General features: G+C 47.9%; 1 protein-coding gene across 1 annotated transcript; it reads right to left on the reverse strand.

Annotated features, from left to right (window-relative positions):
• Positions 1-224: 224 nt before the first annotated feature.
• LOC145351155 (uncharacterized) lies at positions 225-12,946 on the reverse strand. The gene is made up of 2 exons (XM_080200830.1): positions 12,298-12,946; positions 225-5,736 (listed from the first exon to the last, which is right to left on the reverse strand). The coding sequence occupies exons 1-2, from the start codon at positions 12,610-12,612 to the stop codon at positions 4,645-4,647; spliced, it is 1,407 nt and encodes a 468-aa protein (XP_080056956.1). The 5' UTR covers positions 12,613-12,946; the 3' UTR covers positions 225-4,644.
• Between the last annotated feature and the right edge of the window lie 7,730 nt (positions 12,947-20,676).

Below are 20,676 nucleotides of genomic sequence, written 5' to 3' on the forward strand. Positions count from 1 at the left end.
ATGAGAGCACCAATTCAGAAAGAAAATATGAATGCCTTAGCTTCTTGTCACTTACCACCTTAAGAACATAAGAAATAGGAGCAGGAGTAGGCCATCTAGCCCCTCGAGCCTGCCCCGCCATTCAATAAGATCATGGCTGATCTGAAGTGGATCAGTTCCACTTTCCCGCTTTCTCCCCATAACCCTTAATCCCCTTGCCTGCCAAAAGCCTATCTACCCGTGACTTAAATATATTTAGTGAGGCAGCCTCCACCACTTCAATGGGCAGAGAATTCCAGAGATTCACCACCCTTTGAGTGAAGAAGTTCCTCCTCAACTCTGTTCTAAACTGCCCCCCCTTTATCTTGAGGCTGTGCCCTCTAGTTCTGTTATCCTTTCTAAGCGGGAAGAATCTCTCTACCTCTACCCTATCTATCCCTTTCATTATCTTATACGTCTCTATAAAATCCCTCCTCATCCTCCTAAACTCCAATGAGTACAGACCCAGTCTATTTAGTCTCTCTTCATAGTCTGACCCTCTCATCTCACCTTCCTGTACATGAGCCATTTTCCTTTTAATACCACGTGCTTGAATTTTGTCGTCAGAACTTTTTTAGCATTTTTCTGCATAAATAATTTGAAAGAAGAGCAAAGCATGATCGCAAAGCTTTGGTGTGAAGGGAGGAACCCAAGTGAACACAAGCGTTTCAATCATCCTTAAGGAACTTGTTTCCCTCAAGACTGTAAACAAGGAGGAATTATTTAGCCTCTCTCGGCAAATGCTAAGCACTTTGCAATCATTACACTGGGAGATTTCTGCTCCCCACAGACTGGACAGATTCTGACAGTAAAATGGAGAGATAAACAACTCAGCCCAGGTAAGGCTAAATTGAAAAAAATAACTTGCATTTTTATAGCACTTTTCACAAGAACTGGGTGGCTCAAAGCACCTTACAGCCAATGAAGTACTTTTTGAAGAGGAGTCACTGGTGCAGCGTAGGAAGCACTGCAGCCAATTTGTGCACAGCAAGATCCCGCAAACAACAAATTAGGCAATGACCAGATAATCTGTTTTTATTGTGTTGTTGATTGCAAGATAAATAATGGCCCCTGTTTCTTTTCTTGAAATAAAGCACTGGGATCTTTTACATCCATCCAAGTAAGTAGACATCTCATCCGAGAAATGGCACCGCCAAGAGTGCCACACCCCCTCATGATGATGTGGTAAATTGGATCAGCAAATTTGCTGATGATACAAAGATTGGAGGGGTAGTGGACATTGAGGAAGGTTTTCAAAGCTTGCAGAGGGATTTGGACCAACTCGAAAAATGGGCTGAAAAATGGCAAATGGCATTTAACGCAGACAAGTGTGAGGTATTGCACTTTGGAAGGACAAACCAAAGTAGAACGTAGAGGGTAAATGGTAGGACTCTGGAGAGTGCAGATGAACAGAGGGATCTGGGAATACAGGCACAGAATTCCCAAAAGGTGACGTCACAGGTGGATAGGGTTATAAAGAGTGCTTTTGGTACATTGACCTTTATAAATCAGAGTATCAAGTATAAAAGTTAGACTGTTATGGTAAGGTTATATAAGGCATTGTGTACAATTTTGGTCACCTAGTTACAGGAAGGATGTAAATAAGGTTGAAAGAGTGCAGACAAGGTTCACAAGGATGTTGCCGGGACTTGAGAAGCTGAGTTACAGAGAGAGATTGAATAGGTTAGGACTTTATTCCCTGGAGTGTAGAAGAATGAGGGGAGATTTGATAGAGGTGTATAAGATCTTGATGGGTATAGATAGAGTGAATGCAAGCAGGCTTTTTCCACTGAGGCTAGGGGAGAAAAAAAACAGAGGGCATGGGGTTAAGGGTGAAAGGAGAAAAGTTTAAAGGGAATATTGGGGGGGTTCTTCACGCAGAGAGTGGTGGGAGTGTGGAATGAGCTGCCGGATAAATGCGGAGTCACTTTTAACATTTAAGAAAAACTTGGACGGGTTCATGGATGAGAGGGGTGTGGAGGGATATGGTCCAAGTGCAGGTCAGTGGGACTAGGCAAAAAATAGCTCGGCACAGTCAATAAGGGCAAAAAGGCCTGATTCTGAAATGTAATTTTCTATGGTTCTATGGTTCTGCAGCAGAGTGACAGCTTACATTTTTGTGCCCAAGCCCTGGACTGGGGTTTAACATAGAACCTTCCCACCGAGCTATGGCATGGTCAGATTTGCTAAACTGAAGTCCGCGAAGGTTTTGACCTAGCAAGGCTGTCAGAAGATCAGATTGTTGCATGTTTAAGGCAGGCAAGGCAACCCACTAAAGGGGGTCAGTCCATTATGCTCATTATCTCACACAGATAAGTAATACTGTGAGGTCAGCAGCTTAATGGTTTGTAAGAACAAATGAAATAGGGGCAGGAGCAGCACTTACGGCCCATCAGGTCTGCTCCGCCATTCAACATGATCATGGCTGATCTGGGGTTTCAACTCCACATTCCTGCCCATTCCTCATATCCCTTAATTCCCTGAGACAACTCTCTATCCCAGCCTTAAATATATTCAATGATGGAGTACCCAAACACTTCTGGGTTGGAGGATTCCAAAGAATCACAATCCCCTGGGTTTCTCCTTATCTCAGTCCTACATGATCATTCACCCCTTATCCTGAGTCTGTAACTTTCCATTCTAGACTCACCAGCCACGGGAATTCAAACCTGTCAAACCTGTTTTCAATCTTGAATCGCCTCTCATTCTTCTAAACCCCAGGGAACATAGACCCAATTTACTCAGCCTTTCTCATCATAGGACAGTCATTCCAGGGGCCAATCATAGAATTGCTACAGAGCAGAGGGACGCCATTCAGCCCATCGAGTCTGCACTGACCACAATCCCACCCTGGCCCTATTCCCGCAACCCCTCATATTTACCCTGCTAATCCCCTAGGGTCAACTTAGCCTGGCCAATCAACCTAACCCACACATCTTTGGACTGTGGGAGGAAACCAGAGCACCAGGAGGAAACCCATGCAGTCACAGGGAGAATGTGCAAACCCTGCACAGACAGTGAACAGAGGCCGAAATTGAACCTGCATCCCTGGCACTATGAGGCAGCAGTGCTAACCACCGTGCCATTGTGCCACCCAATCTATTAAGTGTTTGCAGTATCTCCTTCAAGGCAAGTATCTCATTCTTTAAATATGGAACAAAACTGCATAAGGTACTCCAGGTGTGGTCTCACCAAAGCCCTGTATAATTGTAACAAGTCTTCAGACCTGATATCTTACTGAATGCCTTTTGGTAATTTATACACACCACACCCACTCAAACCTTTTGTCAGTGCATGTATTTATTTCCCTGTATGAGTTCAGACAGCGTGGCCAATTATAATAAAACTGACAAATCATAAATTCCCTGCCCAAATCAATGGAAGGGGTTGGACAATAGGCCAGGGAAAGTTTTGCCAACACAACCCCAAGCGCCGTCACCCAAAAAAAATCTTCCCACATAAAGATACTCAGAGCGCCCTCACTGGGACAAGAATCATCGAAAGGGGGAGTTCATTGCGGTCCATCTGGCCAGTCCCAAACTCTAACAAACCTCAGAGGCTGCTCTCATAGATCTGAACCCCTTCCTCTGCCAACTATTCCTCCAGCTTAATTTGCCAACACTACCCTCCAGCTAGTCAGCCTGTTCTAAATATTCACTGCCCTGTATTTGTCTCTGTTTAGACAACAGCTGTTGTAACAGTGCTTGACTTTAAGCGTGACAGCTTGCGTGACAATGCTTCATTCGCTGAAGTGTTTCTTCTGGGTCAATCAAGTGCATGACTTGTGTTAAAATCCATGACTGCGTTTCTGATGCAAACTGTCAGAGCCTTCACATGTAGCATTCCTGTTCCTTAATGGAGTGCACACTCTCTCCCTCAGTTTCTTCATTGTGATTTTTTTGTATTGTTAGCAAGGCTGGTATTTATTGCCCTCGCTGTCCTTCAGAAGGTGGTGGTGTGCCCTTATTGCATAACTGCTGCAGTTTCTATGGTGCTCTGATAGCGCTGTTAGAGAGAGAGAAAATACCAGGGTACTAACTCAGCGGGGGTGAAAGAACAGCATGATACATTTCCGAGGAATCTGAGATTTGGAGTGGAGCTTGGATGAGGTGGTGTTGCCATGTGCTCACTGCCCTGGCCCTTCTGGGTGGTGGAGACCACAAAAGCAACGTTGTCTTTCCAGAGAACATCTCTTTTTCAGTTCCATTCCCAAAATCTCTTCCTCAAGGAGCCTGCCTCCTAAATACAAAAAGATGTAGCATCTCTTATAGGATATCCCAAAAGATTTTGCAGCCAATGACATGCTGAAAGAGATGTAATCACCGTTGTAATATGTGCGTATGATCTGGTGCGCAGTAAGCCTCCATAAATAAGCAGGACCTGATATCGAGCAGATTCACCTGATTTAGTGATGTTACTTAAAGGATAAATATCGGCCAGGGCAGAATTCACTGGAGCTTCAGAGCTTACTGAGATATTCGAAGGGTTGTGAGTAGAATGCTTCTTAAAATTTGGAAACAGAGTTCTCCGAGGGTGGCAGATGGTGGCTCTTAGAGTTGGGGATTAATTTGCAAACATTATCTCCATTCGGTATTGTATGGAAACCTAACTCTTCCAAAAGCAAAGTTACAGAATTCTGACAAAGTGCTTGACCAGCCTGGCAAACCATGAGATGGCACTGGCAGTGTCCAAGATTATGCTTGTCACGATGCCCAAGATGTCTTGGGGAACTGTGGCCACCGTGACAATGAGGTATTTGACCATGATGACCAGGCAGCTGGCACACTCATGGATAATCCTGGCGGGTACTCGTAAGATTGTCACTGCCAAAATTCGGACAATGTTGACAATGGTTGTGATGAGTTGGGCAAAGGTTGATATCACGTTGGTGACCAAGGAGATCACCCTTCCAATGGGAGCCAAGGCATTGGCGATGGTGGACAGGCAAACGCCCTCTGCAACCTCTTCACCAGCTGGTTGCAAAGGTGTGTCACCTTGGTCCGTCGCCAAATCATCACCATCGACTGCTAGGCTTTGTTCCGCTGGGACTGGGGGAGAATTCTCTTCCATGATGTCCTGACCATCTGCACTAATGATTAATTTTTGTACCAGCTCATCCACCTCTTTGAAGGTCTCTGCCTCATCTTCTTGGCTGGTTCCTGTACAGTTGTCAAAGATCGTGATGTTTCCCAGTCTGGTCTCTAACTGGCTCACTGTTAGTTTCTCGGAGTCCTTTTCAGGATCCATTTGTTTCATAAATGCACCGGAAAAGTCCTTATTGTACTCTGGTATGTCCTCTCCCTCTGATCCCACGTCACCATTTAGGCAGGGGTCGTTATTCTTGTCCTGAGGGAAGGTGCAACAAAAGGCTGTCCACACAAACTGAGGCACCGAGACCCTGTTTTTCATTTTCTTGTTCGAGGAGCTGTCAGCACCCGTCACAAAGTACATTGAGCGACCGGATTTGTTGCATATCTGCGCCCACTTCCGGGTCACCGATTCCACCTTGCTGCACCACCTGACATTGGCCCCGTGTGTCTCGGGCACCGCATTGGTGAGGGTGCAGGTACTCGTGGCGCTTTCATTCTTATTCAGTATGAACGGGTAGAGATGGCCTCGGTCATAACCCCCGCCCTGGTAATCTGCGTTAACTGCCTGCAAATCACTGGAATTCAAGTTGCACCTCGTCATCTCGCTCTCGTCACTACGATTCTCGATCTGAAACCAACATAGACGCAAATGTGAGGAAGGTTCAAGCATCGTTATATGCTTTCTAAATGGACCATTACATACCCGAGCAGATCCACCACACCAGTAGCCAAAGGTGGTGCAGTGCCGCAGAGATCATCATACCCAGAATCTCGAGGAATGTTGAGATTCACTGCCAGTTCACATCCTTTCCCCTTCCATTCCCCTTATCAGAAATAATTAGTCTTAGAACAAATCATTTCCGTAGTGCGTTTATACATGTATTTTAAATTCTTTGCTATTTAAATAAACACATGTGAGGGGCAGCACAGTGGTTGGCACTGCTGTCTCACAGCGCCAGGGACCCGGGTTGAATTCCCAGTTTGAGTCAGCGTGGAGTCTGCATGTTCTCCCCATGTCTGTGTGGGTTTTCCTCCAGGTGCTCTGGCTTTCTCCCATAGTCCAAGAATGTGTGCTTTAGGTGGATTGACCATTCTAAATTGCCCCTTATTGTCGGGGGCTATCAAGGGTAAATGTATAGCGATAAGGATAGGTGGGATGTTGGTTGGTGCAGACTCGATGGGCCGAATGACTTCCTCCTGCACTGTCGAATTCTATGAATCATGGAATCACTCAGCATAGAATCAAAATGGTTATAGCACAGGAGGAGGCCATTCAGTTCATCACACCCATGCTAAATCAGCTGCTCCCAATCCCTCACTCTTTCCCCATAGCTCTGGAATGTTTTTCCCCAGCTGTCGTTTGAAAGCTACAATTCGATCTGCCCCCACCACCCTCTCAGACACTGCGATTCAGATCCCAGCCACTGTCCCCACCACCCTCTCAGACACTGCGATTCAGATCCCAGCCACTGCCCCCACCACCCTCTCAGACACTGCGATTCAGATCCCAGCCACTGTCCCCACCACCCTCTCAGACACTGTGATTCAGATCCCAGCCACTGCCCCCACCACCCTCTCAGACACTGTGATTCAGATCCCAGCCACTGCCCCCACCACCCTCTCAGACACTGCGATTCAGATCCCAGCCACTGTCCCCACCACCCTCTCAGACACTGCGATTCAGATCCCAGCCACTGTCCCCACCACCCTCTCAGACACTGTGATTCAGATCCCAGCTACTGTCCCCACCACCCTCTCAGACACTGTGATTCAGATCCCAGCCACTGTCCCCACCACCCTCTCAGACACTGTGATTCAGATCCCAGCCACTGTCCCCACCACCCTCTCAGACACTGTGATTCAGATCCCAGCCACTGTCCCCACCCCCCTCTCAGACACTGTGATTCAGATCCCAGCCACTGTCCCCACCACCCTCTCAGACACTGCGATTCAGATCCCAGCCACTGTCCCCACCCCCCTCTCAGACACTGTGATTCAGATCCCAGCCACTGTCCCCACCACCCTCTCAGGCACTGCGATTCAGATCCCAGCCACTTGCTGTGTGAAAGAAGGTTTCTACATAAGAACATAAGAACATAAGAAATAGGAGCAGGAGTAGGCCATCTAGCCCTTCGAGCCTGCCCCGCCATTCAATAAGATTATGGCTGATCTGTTGTGGCTCAGTTCCACTTTCCCGCCCTCTCCCCATAACCCTTAATCCCCTCTCTTATCAAAAACCCATCAACCCACTTCTTAAAAATATTTAGCGAGGCAGCCTCCACCACTTCAACGGGCAGAGAATTCCAGAGATTCACCACCCTTTGAGTGAAGAAGTTCCTCCTCAACTCCGTTCTAAACCGCCTCCCCTTTATCTTGAGGCTGTGCCCCCTAGTCCTACTGGCTTTTTTGAGCGGGAAGAGTCTCTCCACCTCTATCCTATCCATCCCATTCATCATCTTATACGTCTCAATGAGATCTCCCCTCATTCTTCTAAACTCTAACGAGTACAAGCCCAGTTTATTCAGCCTCTCCTCATAGCTCAATCCCCTCAACTCCGGCATCAGCCTAGTAAACCTCCTCTGCACTCCCTCCAGGGCCAAAATATCCTTGCGCAGGTGCGGCGCCCAAAACTGCACACAGTACTCCAGCTGCGGCCTCACCAATGCCCTATACAGCTGCAGCAAGACCTCCCTACTTTTATATTCAATCCCCCTCGCTATGAAGGCCAGCATCCCATTCGCCTTCCTGACCACCTGCTGCACCTGCAAGCTGGGTTTTTGCGACTCATGCACAAGGACCCCGAGGTCCCTCTGCACCGTCGCCTGCTGCAGTTTTTCGCCACATAAGTAATAGTCCTTCCTACCATTCTTCCTACCAAAGTGGACCACCTCACACTTGCCAACATTAAATTCCATTTGCCATTTCCTGGCCCATTCGCCCAGCCTATCTAGATCCTTCTGCAGACTCTCCACACCCTCCGCACAATTTGCCTTTTGTCAATCACCTTAAATCTGTGCCTTCTGTTTCTCAAGATTCCTGCCAAGGGAATAGTTTCTCCCAATCTACTCAACCCAGAACTCTTGTGGTTTATCCTTGTAACACGAAGCTTCTTATTTCTGGAAACCTTTCTGGTGAATCTTTTCTCTCTAAAACCTTCACATCCTTTCTAAAGTGGTACAGTGATTAGCTGCAGTGAAGTTAATGTGAAAATCCCCTAGTCACCACATTCCAGTGCCCGTTTGGGTACACTGAGGGAGAATTTAGCAATGGCCAATCCACCTAACCAACACGTCTTTCAGACTGCGGGAGGAAACCAGAGCACCTGGAGGAAACCCACGCAGACTCCGCACAGTCAGTGACCCAAGCTGGGAATTGAACGCAGGTCCCTGGCGCTGTGAGGCAGCAATGCTAACCACTGTGCCACCCTATTACCACTTCTATTTCATGATGTAGAGATGCCGGCGTTGGACTGAGGTGGGCACAATAAGAAGTCTGACAAGACCAGGTTAAAGTCCAACAGGTTCATTTGTCAGCACAAGCTTTCAGAGTGCATATCCCTTTATGTCATTAGAGCAGCGCTCTTAAAGAGAGACTCTTCCCGCTCAAAAAAGACAGTAGGACTAGGGGGCACAGCCTCAAGATAAAGGGGAGGCGGTTTAGAACGGAGTTGAGGAGGAACTTCTTCACTCAAAGGGTGGTGAATCTCTGGAATTCTCTGCCCATTGAAGTGGTGGAGGCTGCCTCGCTAAATATTTTTAAGAAGCGGGTTGATGGGTTTTTGATAAGAGAAGGGATTGAGGGTTATGGGGAGAGGGCGGGAAAGTGGAACTGAGCCACGACAGATCAGCCATGATCTTATTGAATGGCGGGGCAGGCTCGAAGGGCTAGATGGCCTACTCCTGCTCCTATTTCTTATGTTCTTATGTTCTACCAAATAAACCTGCTGGACTTTAACCTGGTGTTGTCAGACTTCTTACTGTACCTCTTCTATTTCATTTTGCCTTTCCTTGTCCTTCTGACCCAAATGTACAATTTCACATTTTTCTGAATTCAATTTCATCTGTTGCATTTGCGTCCATTCAACCAGCTTGTCTTCCTCTTGAAGTCTGTCACTACCCTCCGCACATTTCACAGTATGTAAGAACATAGGAAATAGGAGTAGGGATAGGCCATTTGGCCCATCAAGCCTACTCTGCCATTCAGCTAGCTCATGGCTGATCACCTCCCACAATGCCATCACATATCCCTTTATGTCATTAGAATCTAGAAATATCTTGATTTCTGTCTGGAACATGCTCAATGATTGAGCCACCATAATGCTCTCAGATAGAGAATTTCAAAGATTCACAACCATCTGAAGGGATCTCTTTTCATCTCAGTCTTAGATGGTCCTCCCCTTGCTCTGAATCTGTGCCCCCTGGTTCCAGACTCACCAGCCCGGGAAATGTCCAATCTACCCCGTCACACACTGTAAGAATTTGCTTCAAGTTTTGTGTCATCTGCAAATTTTGAAATTGTGCCCTCAGTTTATGAGTACAGATGAAGGAAACTATCGGTCCTAGGGCAACCTTCCTTCAGTCCTAGAAATAACCAATTGATATCCACAACTCTCCGTTCCCTGTCATTGGGTCAACTTGTATCCACACTGCCACTGTCCCACTTATCTTTGAGCTTCAAGTTTGCTGACAAGCCTGTTATGTGGCACTTTATCAAAAACCTTTCGGAAGTCTATGTACACCACATCAATTACATTACCCTCATCATCCCCCTCCTCAAAAAACTCCAGCAAATTAGTTAAACCTGATTTTGCCTTTAACATATATGTGCTGCTTTTCCAGGACTAATTCACGCTTGTCCAAGTAATAGTCACTTCTGTCCAAGATTATCACTTCTGAATCTAAACCTGTTGGATTTCGGCCTGGTGTCGTGAGACTTCTTACTGTGCCTACTTCAGTCCAATGCCGATATCTCCACATCATGAAATAAAAGAGGTAAGAGTGGTTCACACTGCTGCCTCACAGCGCCAGGGACCTGGGTTCAATTCCTGGCTTGGGTCACTGTCTGTGCAGAGTCTCTGTGGGTTTCTTCCAGGTGCTCTGGACAAACTGAGTAGACTGGGGCTATACTCATTGGAATTCAGAAGAATGAGGGGAGATCTTACAGAAACATATAAGATTATGAAGGGAATAGATAAGATAGAAGCAGAGAAGTTGTTTCTACTGGCGGGTGAAACTAGATCTAGGGGGCATGGCCTCAAAATAAGGGGAAGCAGATTTAGGACTGAGTTGAGGAGGAACTTCTTCACACAAAGGGTTGTGAATCTGTGGAATTCCCTGCCCAGTAAAGCAGTTGAGGCTCCCTCATTGAATGTTTTTAAGGCAATGATAGATATATTTTTGAACAGTAAAGGAATTAAGGGTTATGGTGAGCGGGCTGGTAACTGGAGCTGAGTCCACAGGAAGATCAGCCATGATCTTACTGAATGGCGGAGCAGGCTCGAAGGGTCAGATGGCCTACTCCTGCTCCTAGTTCTTACGTTCTAATCATTTTGAAAAGTATTTCCATCACTGAGGTTAAACTGATTGGTTTTGGAGTTTCTGGGTTTTTTCTTACATTCTTTTTCAAATAAACATGTTGCATTTGCAGTTCTTTGACTCTCTGGCACCACCCCAATGTCGAAAGAGGATTGGAATGTTAAAATAGAATAGAACAGGATTCCTACAGTGCAGAAAGAAGACAGTTGGCCCAGCAAGTCTACACTGCTAACACGTCTGCAATTTCCTTCCTCACTCTCTTCAGTATCCTAGGACGCATCTCATTCAATCCCAGTGATTTATATCAACTTTAAGTACAGTTGATATTAGTTAGCGTAACTAATATCTGGCACATCCAGTATCTCAACCACCTCCTCTCAAGGACCTTTCTCCTTGGTAAAGATGGATGTATTCATTTATTATCCCAGCCATGCCCCCAGGTGTAGACTGTCTTCTCCGTCTCTCACCTCCTTCATTCACCTCTGATGGCGTCCCCCCCCCCCCACCCCCACAATCTGGATTCCCTGCAGAAGGAGGCCACTCAGCCCATCCTGACCATGGCAGCTCTTTGAAAGTTCTGCAACTATTTGTTCACATCCCCTTTTTCAAAGTTAAAAGTTTTAAGTTGTTTTCTTATTAGTGTCACAAGTAGTCTCACGTTAACACTGCAATGAAGTTACTATGAAAATCCCCTAGCCACCACACTCCGGCACCTGTTTGGGGACACTGAGGGAGAATTTAGTATGGCCATTGCACCCGAACCAGCACATCTTTAAGACCAGAGCACCTGGAGGAAACCCATGCAGACATGGGGAGGACGTGCAGAATCCGCACAGACAGTGACTAAGCTGGGAATCAAACCTGGCTCCCTGATAGTGTGAGGCAGCAATGCTAATACTGTATCATCTGTAACATTTGGAATCCTGTGTGCCTTTTTAGTTGCTTTCTTAACCTGCTCTGCCACTATAATGGCTTGCCCAGCCTCCTATATCTCTCTGTTTCTGTATCCCATTAGAATTACCTAGACCCATAGGATCCCTACAGTGTAGAAGGAGGTTATTCAGCCCATCAAGTCTGCACTGACAACAACCCCATGCAAGCCCTTTCCCTGTAACTGTGCATATTTACCCAGCTAATCCCCTTGATGCTAGTGGACAATTTTAGCATGGCCAATCCAACTGACCCGCACATCTTTGGCCTCTGGGAGGAAACCGGAGCACCCGGAGGGAACCCACTCAGACATGGGGAGAATGTGCAGACTCCGCACAGACAGTGACCCGAGCTGGGAATCGAACCCGGGTCCCTGGGAGGCAGCAGTGCTAACCACTGTGCCACCGGGCCGTCCCACTGACTGGACCTTCTGCTTCCCTTTTAGACAGGGTAACCCCTCCCCACCCAGCCACCCACCAAAAATTCTCTGCGCATATTCTGGCTCCGACCCAGTGATATCGAATCTGGTTACTAAGCCTCCTTGCCACTGAAAATAGGATTCAAATTAGTCCAGCTTTATGCATTGTTCCCAATCGATGTATTTGCTGTTAACCCCAGTTTGATTATACATATATGTGTATATTTTTGAGGGTTGGAGTCTGAAGCTGTAATTGCTATGGTTTTGCCGGTGTTATTGAACGAGCTGGCTGGTACAGACCATTTACCTGCGGTTCGTAGAACCAGGGGTTGAGTCTCTGAGCTTTGCCCTGGCCCAGGCTGCAGGGGTACCTGTAGGCGGAGTAGACTGGGATCCGCAGCTGGCTGCTGTACAGGGTGGCATAGTGGTAGCTGTTGTTGTACCTCTGGCAGATTTGGACCGGCTGTGGGGCCACCAGTCCGCTCGGTGGGCTCTTGCCTTGGAAAAACCCAAGGCACTCTTTGAAGTCCTGGACCACCTCCGCATGCAGAGCCCCTGCCAGGAGCAGCAAGAGGGGCAACGGCACAGCTCCCGTCCCCATGCCCCGCACAACGAGGTTCATCCCCGGCTGTAAGGTACAAGAGCGGAGCGACCAGATCCCTTGGAGGTTCCGCAGCCTCTGCTTCCTGATATCTGATCTCCCTTCAGCGCTGCTGTTGCATGTGTCAGCCTGTTTCCCTGGTAGCTGGACTGGGAGGGACACTGCTGCACCTCTCCTCTCTCTCTCTCTCTCTCAGCCACACACCTCACACTGATCTCTGCTGGATCCTTGCGGCGCTGCCTGTCCACAAGGAGATGGACGGGTCACACAGCCCCCTTGCTGCACCGACATGCCCCCTGGACGCGTCTCCCATTTGCACGGCTCCTCTCTGCACGATCAGATCTTGCTCTGACATCCCCTCCGTGACGGGGCGAGAAAAAATACTCTGCATTGCGCCGGATGTTATCACTCAGCCCTCCTAAACCTGGGCTGCAAACCTGTGCCAGCCCAAAGGTTTCCTGGGACTTGTAGTTTCAGTAAAAAGTCTGACAACACCAGGTTTAAGTCCAACCGATTCATTTGACAGTAAATTCACTAGCTTTCCAGGTTACCCTCTTGGTCAGGTGAATGGAGAGTTCTGGCCTCAGACAGAGCATATAAAACACAGGAAAGTGGAACTGAGCCACTTCAGATCAGCCATGATCTTATTGAATGGCGGGGCAGGCTCGAAGGGCAAGGTGGCCTACTCCTGCTCCTATTTCTTATGTTCTTAAATGCTGACCTACCCACATCCAGTGAAATAATTTTAAAAGTTCTAAGGTTCCCCACAGCATAAGAACATAAGAACATAAGAAATAGGAGCAGGAGTAGGCCATCTGGCCCTTCGAGCCTGCCCCGCCATTCAATAAGATCATGGCTGATCTGTCGCTGCTCAGTTCCACATTCCCGCCCTCTCCCCATAACCCTTAATCCCCTCGCTTATCAAAAACCCATCAACCCGCGTCTTAAAAATATTTAGCGAGGCAGCCTCCACCACTTCAATGGGCAGAGAATTCCAGAGATTCACCACCCTTTGAGTGAAGAAGTTCCTCCTCAACTCCGTTCTAAACCGTCCCCCTTTTATCTTGAGGCTGTGCCCCCTAGTCCTACTGTCCTTTCTGAGCGGGAAGAGCCTCTCCACCTCTATCCTATCCATCCCATTCATCATCTTATACGTCTCAATGAGATCTCCCCTCATTCTTCTAAACTCTAACCAGTACAAGCCTAGTTTATTCAGCCTCTCCTCATGGCTCAACCCCCTCAACTCCGGCATCAGCCTAGTAAACCTCCTCTGCACTCCTTCCAAGGCCAAAATATCCTTGCGTAAGTACGGCGCCCAAAACTGCACACAGTACTCCAGCTGCGGTCTCACCAATGCCCTATACAGCCGCAGCAAGACCTCCCTACTTTTATATTCAATCCCCCTCGCTATGAAGGCCAGCATCCCATTTGCCTTCCTGACCACCTGCTGTACCTGCAAGCTGGGTTTTTGTGACTCATGCACAAGGACCCCGAGGTCCCTCTGCACCGTCGCCTGCTGCAGTTTTTCTCCACGTAAGTAATAATCCTTCCTACCATTATTCCTACCAAAGTGTACCACCTCGCACTTGCCAACATTAAATTCCATTTGCCAGTTCCTGGCCCATTCACCCAGCCTATCTAGATCCTTCTGTAGACTCTCCACAACCTCCGCGCAATTTGCCTTTCCCCCAATCTTGGTGTCATCAGCAAATTTCGACACCATACACTCGGTTCCCTCCTCCAGATCATCTATATAAATGTTAAATAGCTGAGGCCCCAGCACCGACCCCTGGCGCACTCCACTAGTCACCAACCTCCAAACCGAATAGCACCCATTGACCCCCACTCTCTGCCTCCTATTTGACAACCAGTCCTCTATCCACGCTAACACCCTGCCCCCAACTCCACGGCCCCTGACCTTCTGCAATAACCTCTTGTGAGGTACCTTGTCAAACGCCTTCTGAAAATCAAGAAAGACCACATCCACCGGCTCTCCTCTATCCACCGCCCTAGACACATCCTCATAGAACTCCAGTAAATTCGTCAGACACGACTTCCCCTTAACGAAACCGTGCTGCGTCTGCTCTATCAAGCAATTCCCCTCAAGATGCCTCGTTATCCGGGTGTTAGCGATGGAAACCGGGTGTTAGCGATGGAAAGGTGGTAGGACTGGAGGGTCTTAATGACATTACTGTTACTAGAGAGGTGGTGCGCGACAGATTGGAGGGGCTGATTGTGGACAAGTCCCCAGGACCGGATGGAATGCATCCGAGGGTTCTGAAAGAAATGGCGGAGGTTATAGTGGATGCCTTGGTGGTTATTTTCCAGACGTCGCTGGATTCCGGGGAAGTGCCGGAAGATTGGAAAACGGCTAATGTTACGCCGTTGTTTAAGAAGGGTGCCAGGCAAAAGGCGGGGAATTATAGGCCGGTTAGTTTAACGTCTGTGGTAGGTAAAATGTTAGAATCCGTCATTAAGGAGGAAATTGCGAGGCATCTTGAAGGGAATTGCTTGATAGGGCAGACGCAACACGGTTTCATTAAAGGGAAGTCGTGTCTGACAAATTTACTGGAGTTCTATGAGGATGTGTCTAGGGCGGTGGATAGAGGAGAGCCGGTGGATGTGGTCTTTCTGGATTTTCAGAAGGCGTTTGATAAGGTACCTCACAAGAGGTTACTGCAGAAGGTCAGAGGACATGGAGTTGGGGGTAGGGTGTTAGCGTGGATAGAGGATTGGTTGTCAAATAGGAGGCAGAGAGTGGGGGTCAATGGGTGCTATTCGGATTGGCGGTTGGTGACTAGTGGGGCGCCCCAGGGGTCGGTGCTGGGGCCTCAGCTATTTAACATTTATATAGATGATCTGGAGGAGGGAACCGAGTGTAGGGTGTCGAAATTTGCTGATGACACCAAGATTGGGGGAAAGGCAAATTGTGCGGAGGGTGTGGAGAGTCTGCAGAAGGATCTAGATAGGCTGGGCGAATGGGCCAGGAAATGGCAAATGGAATTTAATGTTGGCAAGTGTGAGGTGGTCCACTTTGGTAGGAAGAATGGTAGGAAGGACTATTACTTACGTGGCGAAAAACTGCAGCAGGCGACGGTGCAGAGGGACCTCGGGGTCCTTGTGCATGAGTTGCAAAAACCCAGCCTGCAGGTGCAGCAGGTGGTCAGGAAGGCGAATGGGATGCTGGCCTTCATAGCGAGGGGGATTGAATATAAAAGTAGGGAGGTCTTGCTGCAGCTGTATAGGGCATTGGTGAGGCCGCAGCTGGAGTACTGTGTGTAGTTTTGGGCGCCGCACCTGCGCAAGGATATTTTGGCCTTGGAGGGAGTGCAGAGGAGGTTTACTAGGCTGATACCGGAGTTGAGGGGGTTGAGCTATGAGGAGAGGCTGAATAAACTAGGCTTGTACTGGTTAGAGTTTAGAAGAATGAGGGGAGATCTCATTGAGACGTATAAGATGATGAATGGGATGGATAGGATAGAGGTGGAGAGACTCTTCCCGCTCAAAAAAGCCAGTAGGACTAGGGGGCACAGCCTCAAGATAAAGGGGGGGCGGTTTAGAACGGAGTTGAGGAGGAACTTCTTCACTCAAAGGGTGGTGAATATCTGGAATTCTCTGCCCGTTGAAGTGGTGGAGGCTGCCTCGCTAAATATTTTTAAGAAGCGGGTTGATGGGTTTTTGATAAGAGAGGGGATTAAGGGTTATGGGGAGAGGGCGGGAAAGTGGAACTGAGCCACGACAGATCAGCCATGATCTTATTGAATGGCGGGGCAGGCTCGAAGGGCCAGATGGCCTACTCCTGCTCCTATTTCTTATGTTCTTATGTTATTTCCTCCTTGATGATGGATTCTAACATTTTACCTACAACAGACGTTAAACTAACCGGCCTATAATTCCCCGCCTTTTGCCTGGCACCCTTCTTAAACAACGGCGTAACATTAGCCGTTTTCCAATCTTCCGGCACTTCCCCGGAATCCAGCGACGTCTGGAAAATAACCACCAAGGCATCCACTATCACCTCCGCCATTTCTTTCAGAACCCTCGGATGCATTCCATCCGGTCCTGGGGGCTTGTCCACAATCAGCCCCTCCAGTCTGTCGAGCACCGCCTCTCTAGTAACAGTAATGTCATTGAGACCCTCCAGTCCTACCACCTTCCCATCGCTAACACCCGGCAAATTATTCACGTCCTCCTCCGTGAAGACCGAAACAAAAAAGTTATTCAATACCTTAGCCATATCCCCATCCCCTACCACTAGGTCCCTTTTCTCATCCTCTAAAGGACCAATGTTCACCCTAGCCAGCCTCTTCCTTTTTATATACTTATAAAAACTCTTGCTATCCTTTTTTATATTAAGCGCTAGCCCAGCTTCATAGTTTCTCCTACCCTTCTTTATCAATTTCTTTGTCAATCCTTGTTGGCATTTAAACCTTTCCCAATCCTCTTCTCGCCCACTACTCTTAGCTACTCTAAATGCTTCCGCTTTTAATTTAACACTTTCCTTCACCTCCTTCGTTATCCACGGCTTATTACTTCTCCTCCTACGGTCCTTTTTGGCCATTGGAATAAATTTCTGCTGAGCACCAAGAAAGATCTCCTTAAAAATCCTCCACTGCTCCTCAGCAAACCTACCTTCCACAGCAGCTCATTTTTTTTTTTATTTTATTAATTTGTGGGACATGGGCATCGCTGGCTGGGCCAGCGTTTATTGCCCATCCCTAGTTGCCCAGGGGCAGTTCAGAGTCAACCACATCGCTGTGTGGCTCTGGAGTCACATGTAGGTCAGACCAGGTAAGGACGGCAGATTTCCTTCCCTAAAGGACATTAGTGAACCAGATGGGTTTTCTGACAATTGACAATAGTTTCATGGTAATTAGTAGATCCTGAATTCCAGAATTGTAAAGAATTGAATTCAAATTCTACCATCTGCAGTGGTTGGGATTTGAATCCTGTACCCAGACCATGAACTGAGTTTCTGGATTAATTATCTAGTGATATTACCACTATGCCAACCTCTCACCCACAATTTAGAATCATAGAATCCCTACAGTACAGAAGGGAGGCTATTTCGCCCAACAAACCTGCACCAACAGCAATCCCACCCAGACCCTGTAACCATTTACCTGTAAATCCCCCCCTCCCAATGCAAAGGCACAACTTAGCATGGCCAATCAGCCTAACCCGCACATCTTTGGGCTGTGGGAGGAAACCAGAGCACGCAGAGGAAACCCACACAGACACGGGGAGAACGTGCAAACTCCAGACCTGAGGCTGGAATTGAACCCGGGTCCCTGGCGCTGTGAGGCAGCAGTGCTAACCACTGTGCAGCCCAAATCCAAACTATCTGATTTGGAACGATTTACAGTTTAACATGATTATATAAATACATGTTGCTCTTGTTCAAAACATTTTACACAATGTATCTTTATTAGATGAGATATATTTTTCAATGTTTAATCCATTTTCTGATGTTACCGATTTCTAAGAATCTGGGGCAAGCAGCTCTTGGGTGCTACATTGGTGTTTGGCGCTCCCCAGTGGCAGAATGTAAACCCACACCCTGCAGTTAATTTGCTGGAAAGGAGACTGGGGCTTTGTGTAACTGACAAACTAAAAAGGAAAAAGACTCACATCTACCTTTCATAATTTCAGGAGGTTCCAACGCGTGCTGCAACCAATTAAGTACCTTTGAAACGCAGTACTGTTGTAACGTAGGAAACGCGACAGCCAACTTGCACCCAGCAAGATCCCACACACAGCAATGTCCTGATGACCAGATAATCTGTTTTTGTGATGTTGATCCAAAGATAAATTAGTATTGTCCAGGGAGGGAGAACTCCCCAACCTAAGGGTGGCGTGGTGGCACAGTGGTTAGCATTGCTGCCTCGCAGCTCCAGGGACCCGGGTTCAATTCCGGCCTTGGGTCACTGTCTGTGTGGAGTCTGAATGTTCTCCCTGTGTCTGCGTGGGTTTCTTCCCACAGTCCAAAGGTGTGTGTGTTAGGTTGATTGGCCATGATAAATTACCCCTGTCACGGGGCTAGTAGGGCAAATAAATTGGGTTATGAGCAAATGGCTTGGTCAGTGCAGACTCAATGGGCCGAATGGCCTCCTTCTGAACTGTCAGGATTCTGTGCTTCTTTCTTCAAAATAGATTCATGGCAATTCTTATGTCTGTACAGTAAGAAGTCTCAATGCCAAGTTAAAGTCCAATAATTGGTAGCAAATGTTACCCCAGTCCAACGCTGGCATCTCTACATCAATTCACATGTCTGCCAGAAGGGGGCAGATAGTGCTTCACCCAAATAACAGCACCTTAGACACTGCAGCACAGCCCTGGTGTGGTACAGGAGGGCCAGCCTGGATTTTGGCCCTCAAGTCCTGGAACCCCCTCCCTAACAGCACAGTGGGTGTACCTACACTGCATGGACCGCAATGGTTCAAAAAAGGTGGCTCACCTACCACTTTCTCAAGGGATGGACAATAAAGAAAGCTGGTTCTAGCCAGCGACGACCACATCCCACGAAAGAATTTTAAAGAAACAACAAATCAGAGATCCTGCAGCATCTGTGAGGAGAGAAAAGAGCTGACGTTTCGAATCCAGATGACCCTTTGTCAAAGCTACAAGACATTGATGAAGTGGGAGATATTTATACTGCAGGGGGAGGGAATGAAAGATGAGTCATAGCCACAGAGGCCGGGGAGAAGACAGCAGCCTGGGATCTTGCTGTGCACAAGTTGGCTGCTGCAATTCCTGAATCGCAGTGACTGCACTTTGAAAACGTGAAAGGATGTTGTGAGGTTGTGACCAGCGTGAGGTCTATTCCCCTCCTTTCTGGCCAGTTGGAGATGTCGGCTACAATCTAGCGGTTAGCCATGGGGAGGCACGTTGGTTAACACTGCTGCCTCACAGCGCCAGGGACCAGGGTTCGATTCCCAGTTTGGGTCACCGTCCTAATGGAGTCTGCACGTTCTCCCCGTGTCGGTGTGGGTTTCCTCCGGGTGCTCCAGTTTCCTCCCACAGTCCGAAGATGTGGAGGTCAGGTGGATTTGTCATGCTACGTTGATCCTTAGCATCAGGGAGACTAGAAGGGGGTTACGGGGGTAGGGTCTGGGTGGTTGTTGGTGCAGGCTTGAGGGGCTGAATGGCCTCCATCTGCACTGTAAGGACTCTAAAATAGGAATTAAGAGCAGAAGTAGGCAAACTCAGACCTTCAAGCCAGCTCCCCCATTCGATCAGATCATGGCTGAGCTCTCCCTGGTCTCAAACCCACTTGTTCCCCATATCCCTTTCTAAAATATATCTAACTCTCTCCTGCCTATGAATGATGTGGGTATGCCGGCGTTGGACTGGCGTAAACACAGTAAAAAGTCTGACAACACCAGGTTTTAGTCCAACCTATTTATTTGATAATATACTCACAAGCTTTCGAGGGGACTGCCTCTTCGTCAGGTGAATGGAGAGTTCTGGCCTCAGACAGAGCATATAAAGCACAGACAGTTTAGAGATTACTGATTAAAATGCGAATCCTTACACCTAACCTGCTGTTCAAGACCTGAAGTGGCTGATAATGTGAGTGGAAGGAGCACTGATCACAGTTTAAAGAGATGTGTATTGTCTCCAGACAGTACAGTAAGTGAGGTTTTGCAAACCCAGGCAAGTCACGGGGGTTACAGATAGTGCGACATGAACCCAAGATCCCTGTTGAGACCGTCCTCATGTGTGCGGAACTTGGCTATCAGTCTCTGTTCAGCGACTCTGCGCTGTCGTGTGTCGTGAAGGCCGCCTTGGAGAATGCTTACCCGAAGGTCAGAGGCTGAATGCCCGTGACCACTGAAGTGTTCGCCAACAGGAAGGGAACAGTCTTGCCTGGTGATTGTCGAGCGATGTTCATTCATCCGTTGTCGTAGCGTCTGCATGGTCTCCCCAATGTACCATGCTTCGGGACATCCTTTCTTGCAACGTATCAGGTAGACAATGTTGGCCAAGTTGCAAGAGTATTTACCATGTACCTGGTGGATGGTATTCTCACGTGTGATGATGGTATCCATGTCGATGATCCGGCATGTCTTGCAGAGGTTGCTG

This window comes from Carcharhinus amblyrhynchos, chromosome 12, assembly GCF_965287045.1.
Source record: "Carcharhinus amblyrhynchos chromosome 12, sCarAmb.v2.hapA, whole genome shotgun sequence".
Lineage (NCBI taxonomy): Eukaryota > Metazoa > Chordata > Chondrichthyes > Carcharhiniformes > Carcharhinidae > Carcharhinus > Carcharhinus amblyrhynchos.

Excerpts from the sequence above, each read along its gene's own strand:
- LOC145351155 (XM_080200830.1), bottom strand. The coding sequence starts at position 12,612 with ATGAACCTCGTTGTGCGGGGCATGGGGACGGGAGCTGTGCCGTTGCCC. Across the intron at positions 5,737-12,297 it reads CCTGGTTCTACGAACCGCAG|ATCGAGAATCGTAGTGACGA; the intron begins GTAAATGGTCTG and ends TGTTGGTTTCAG.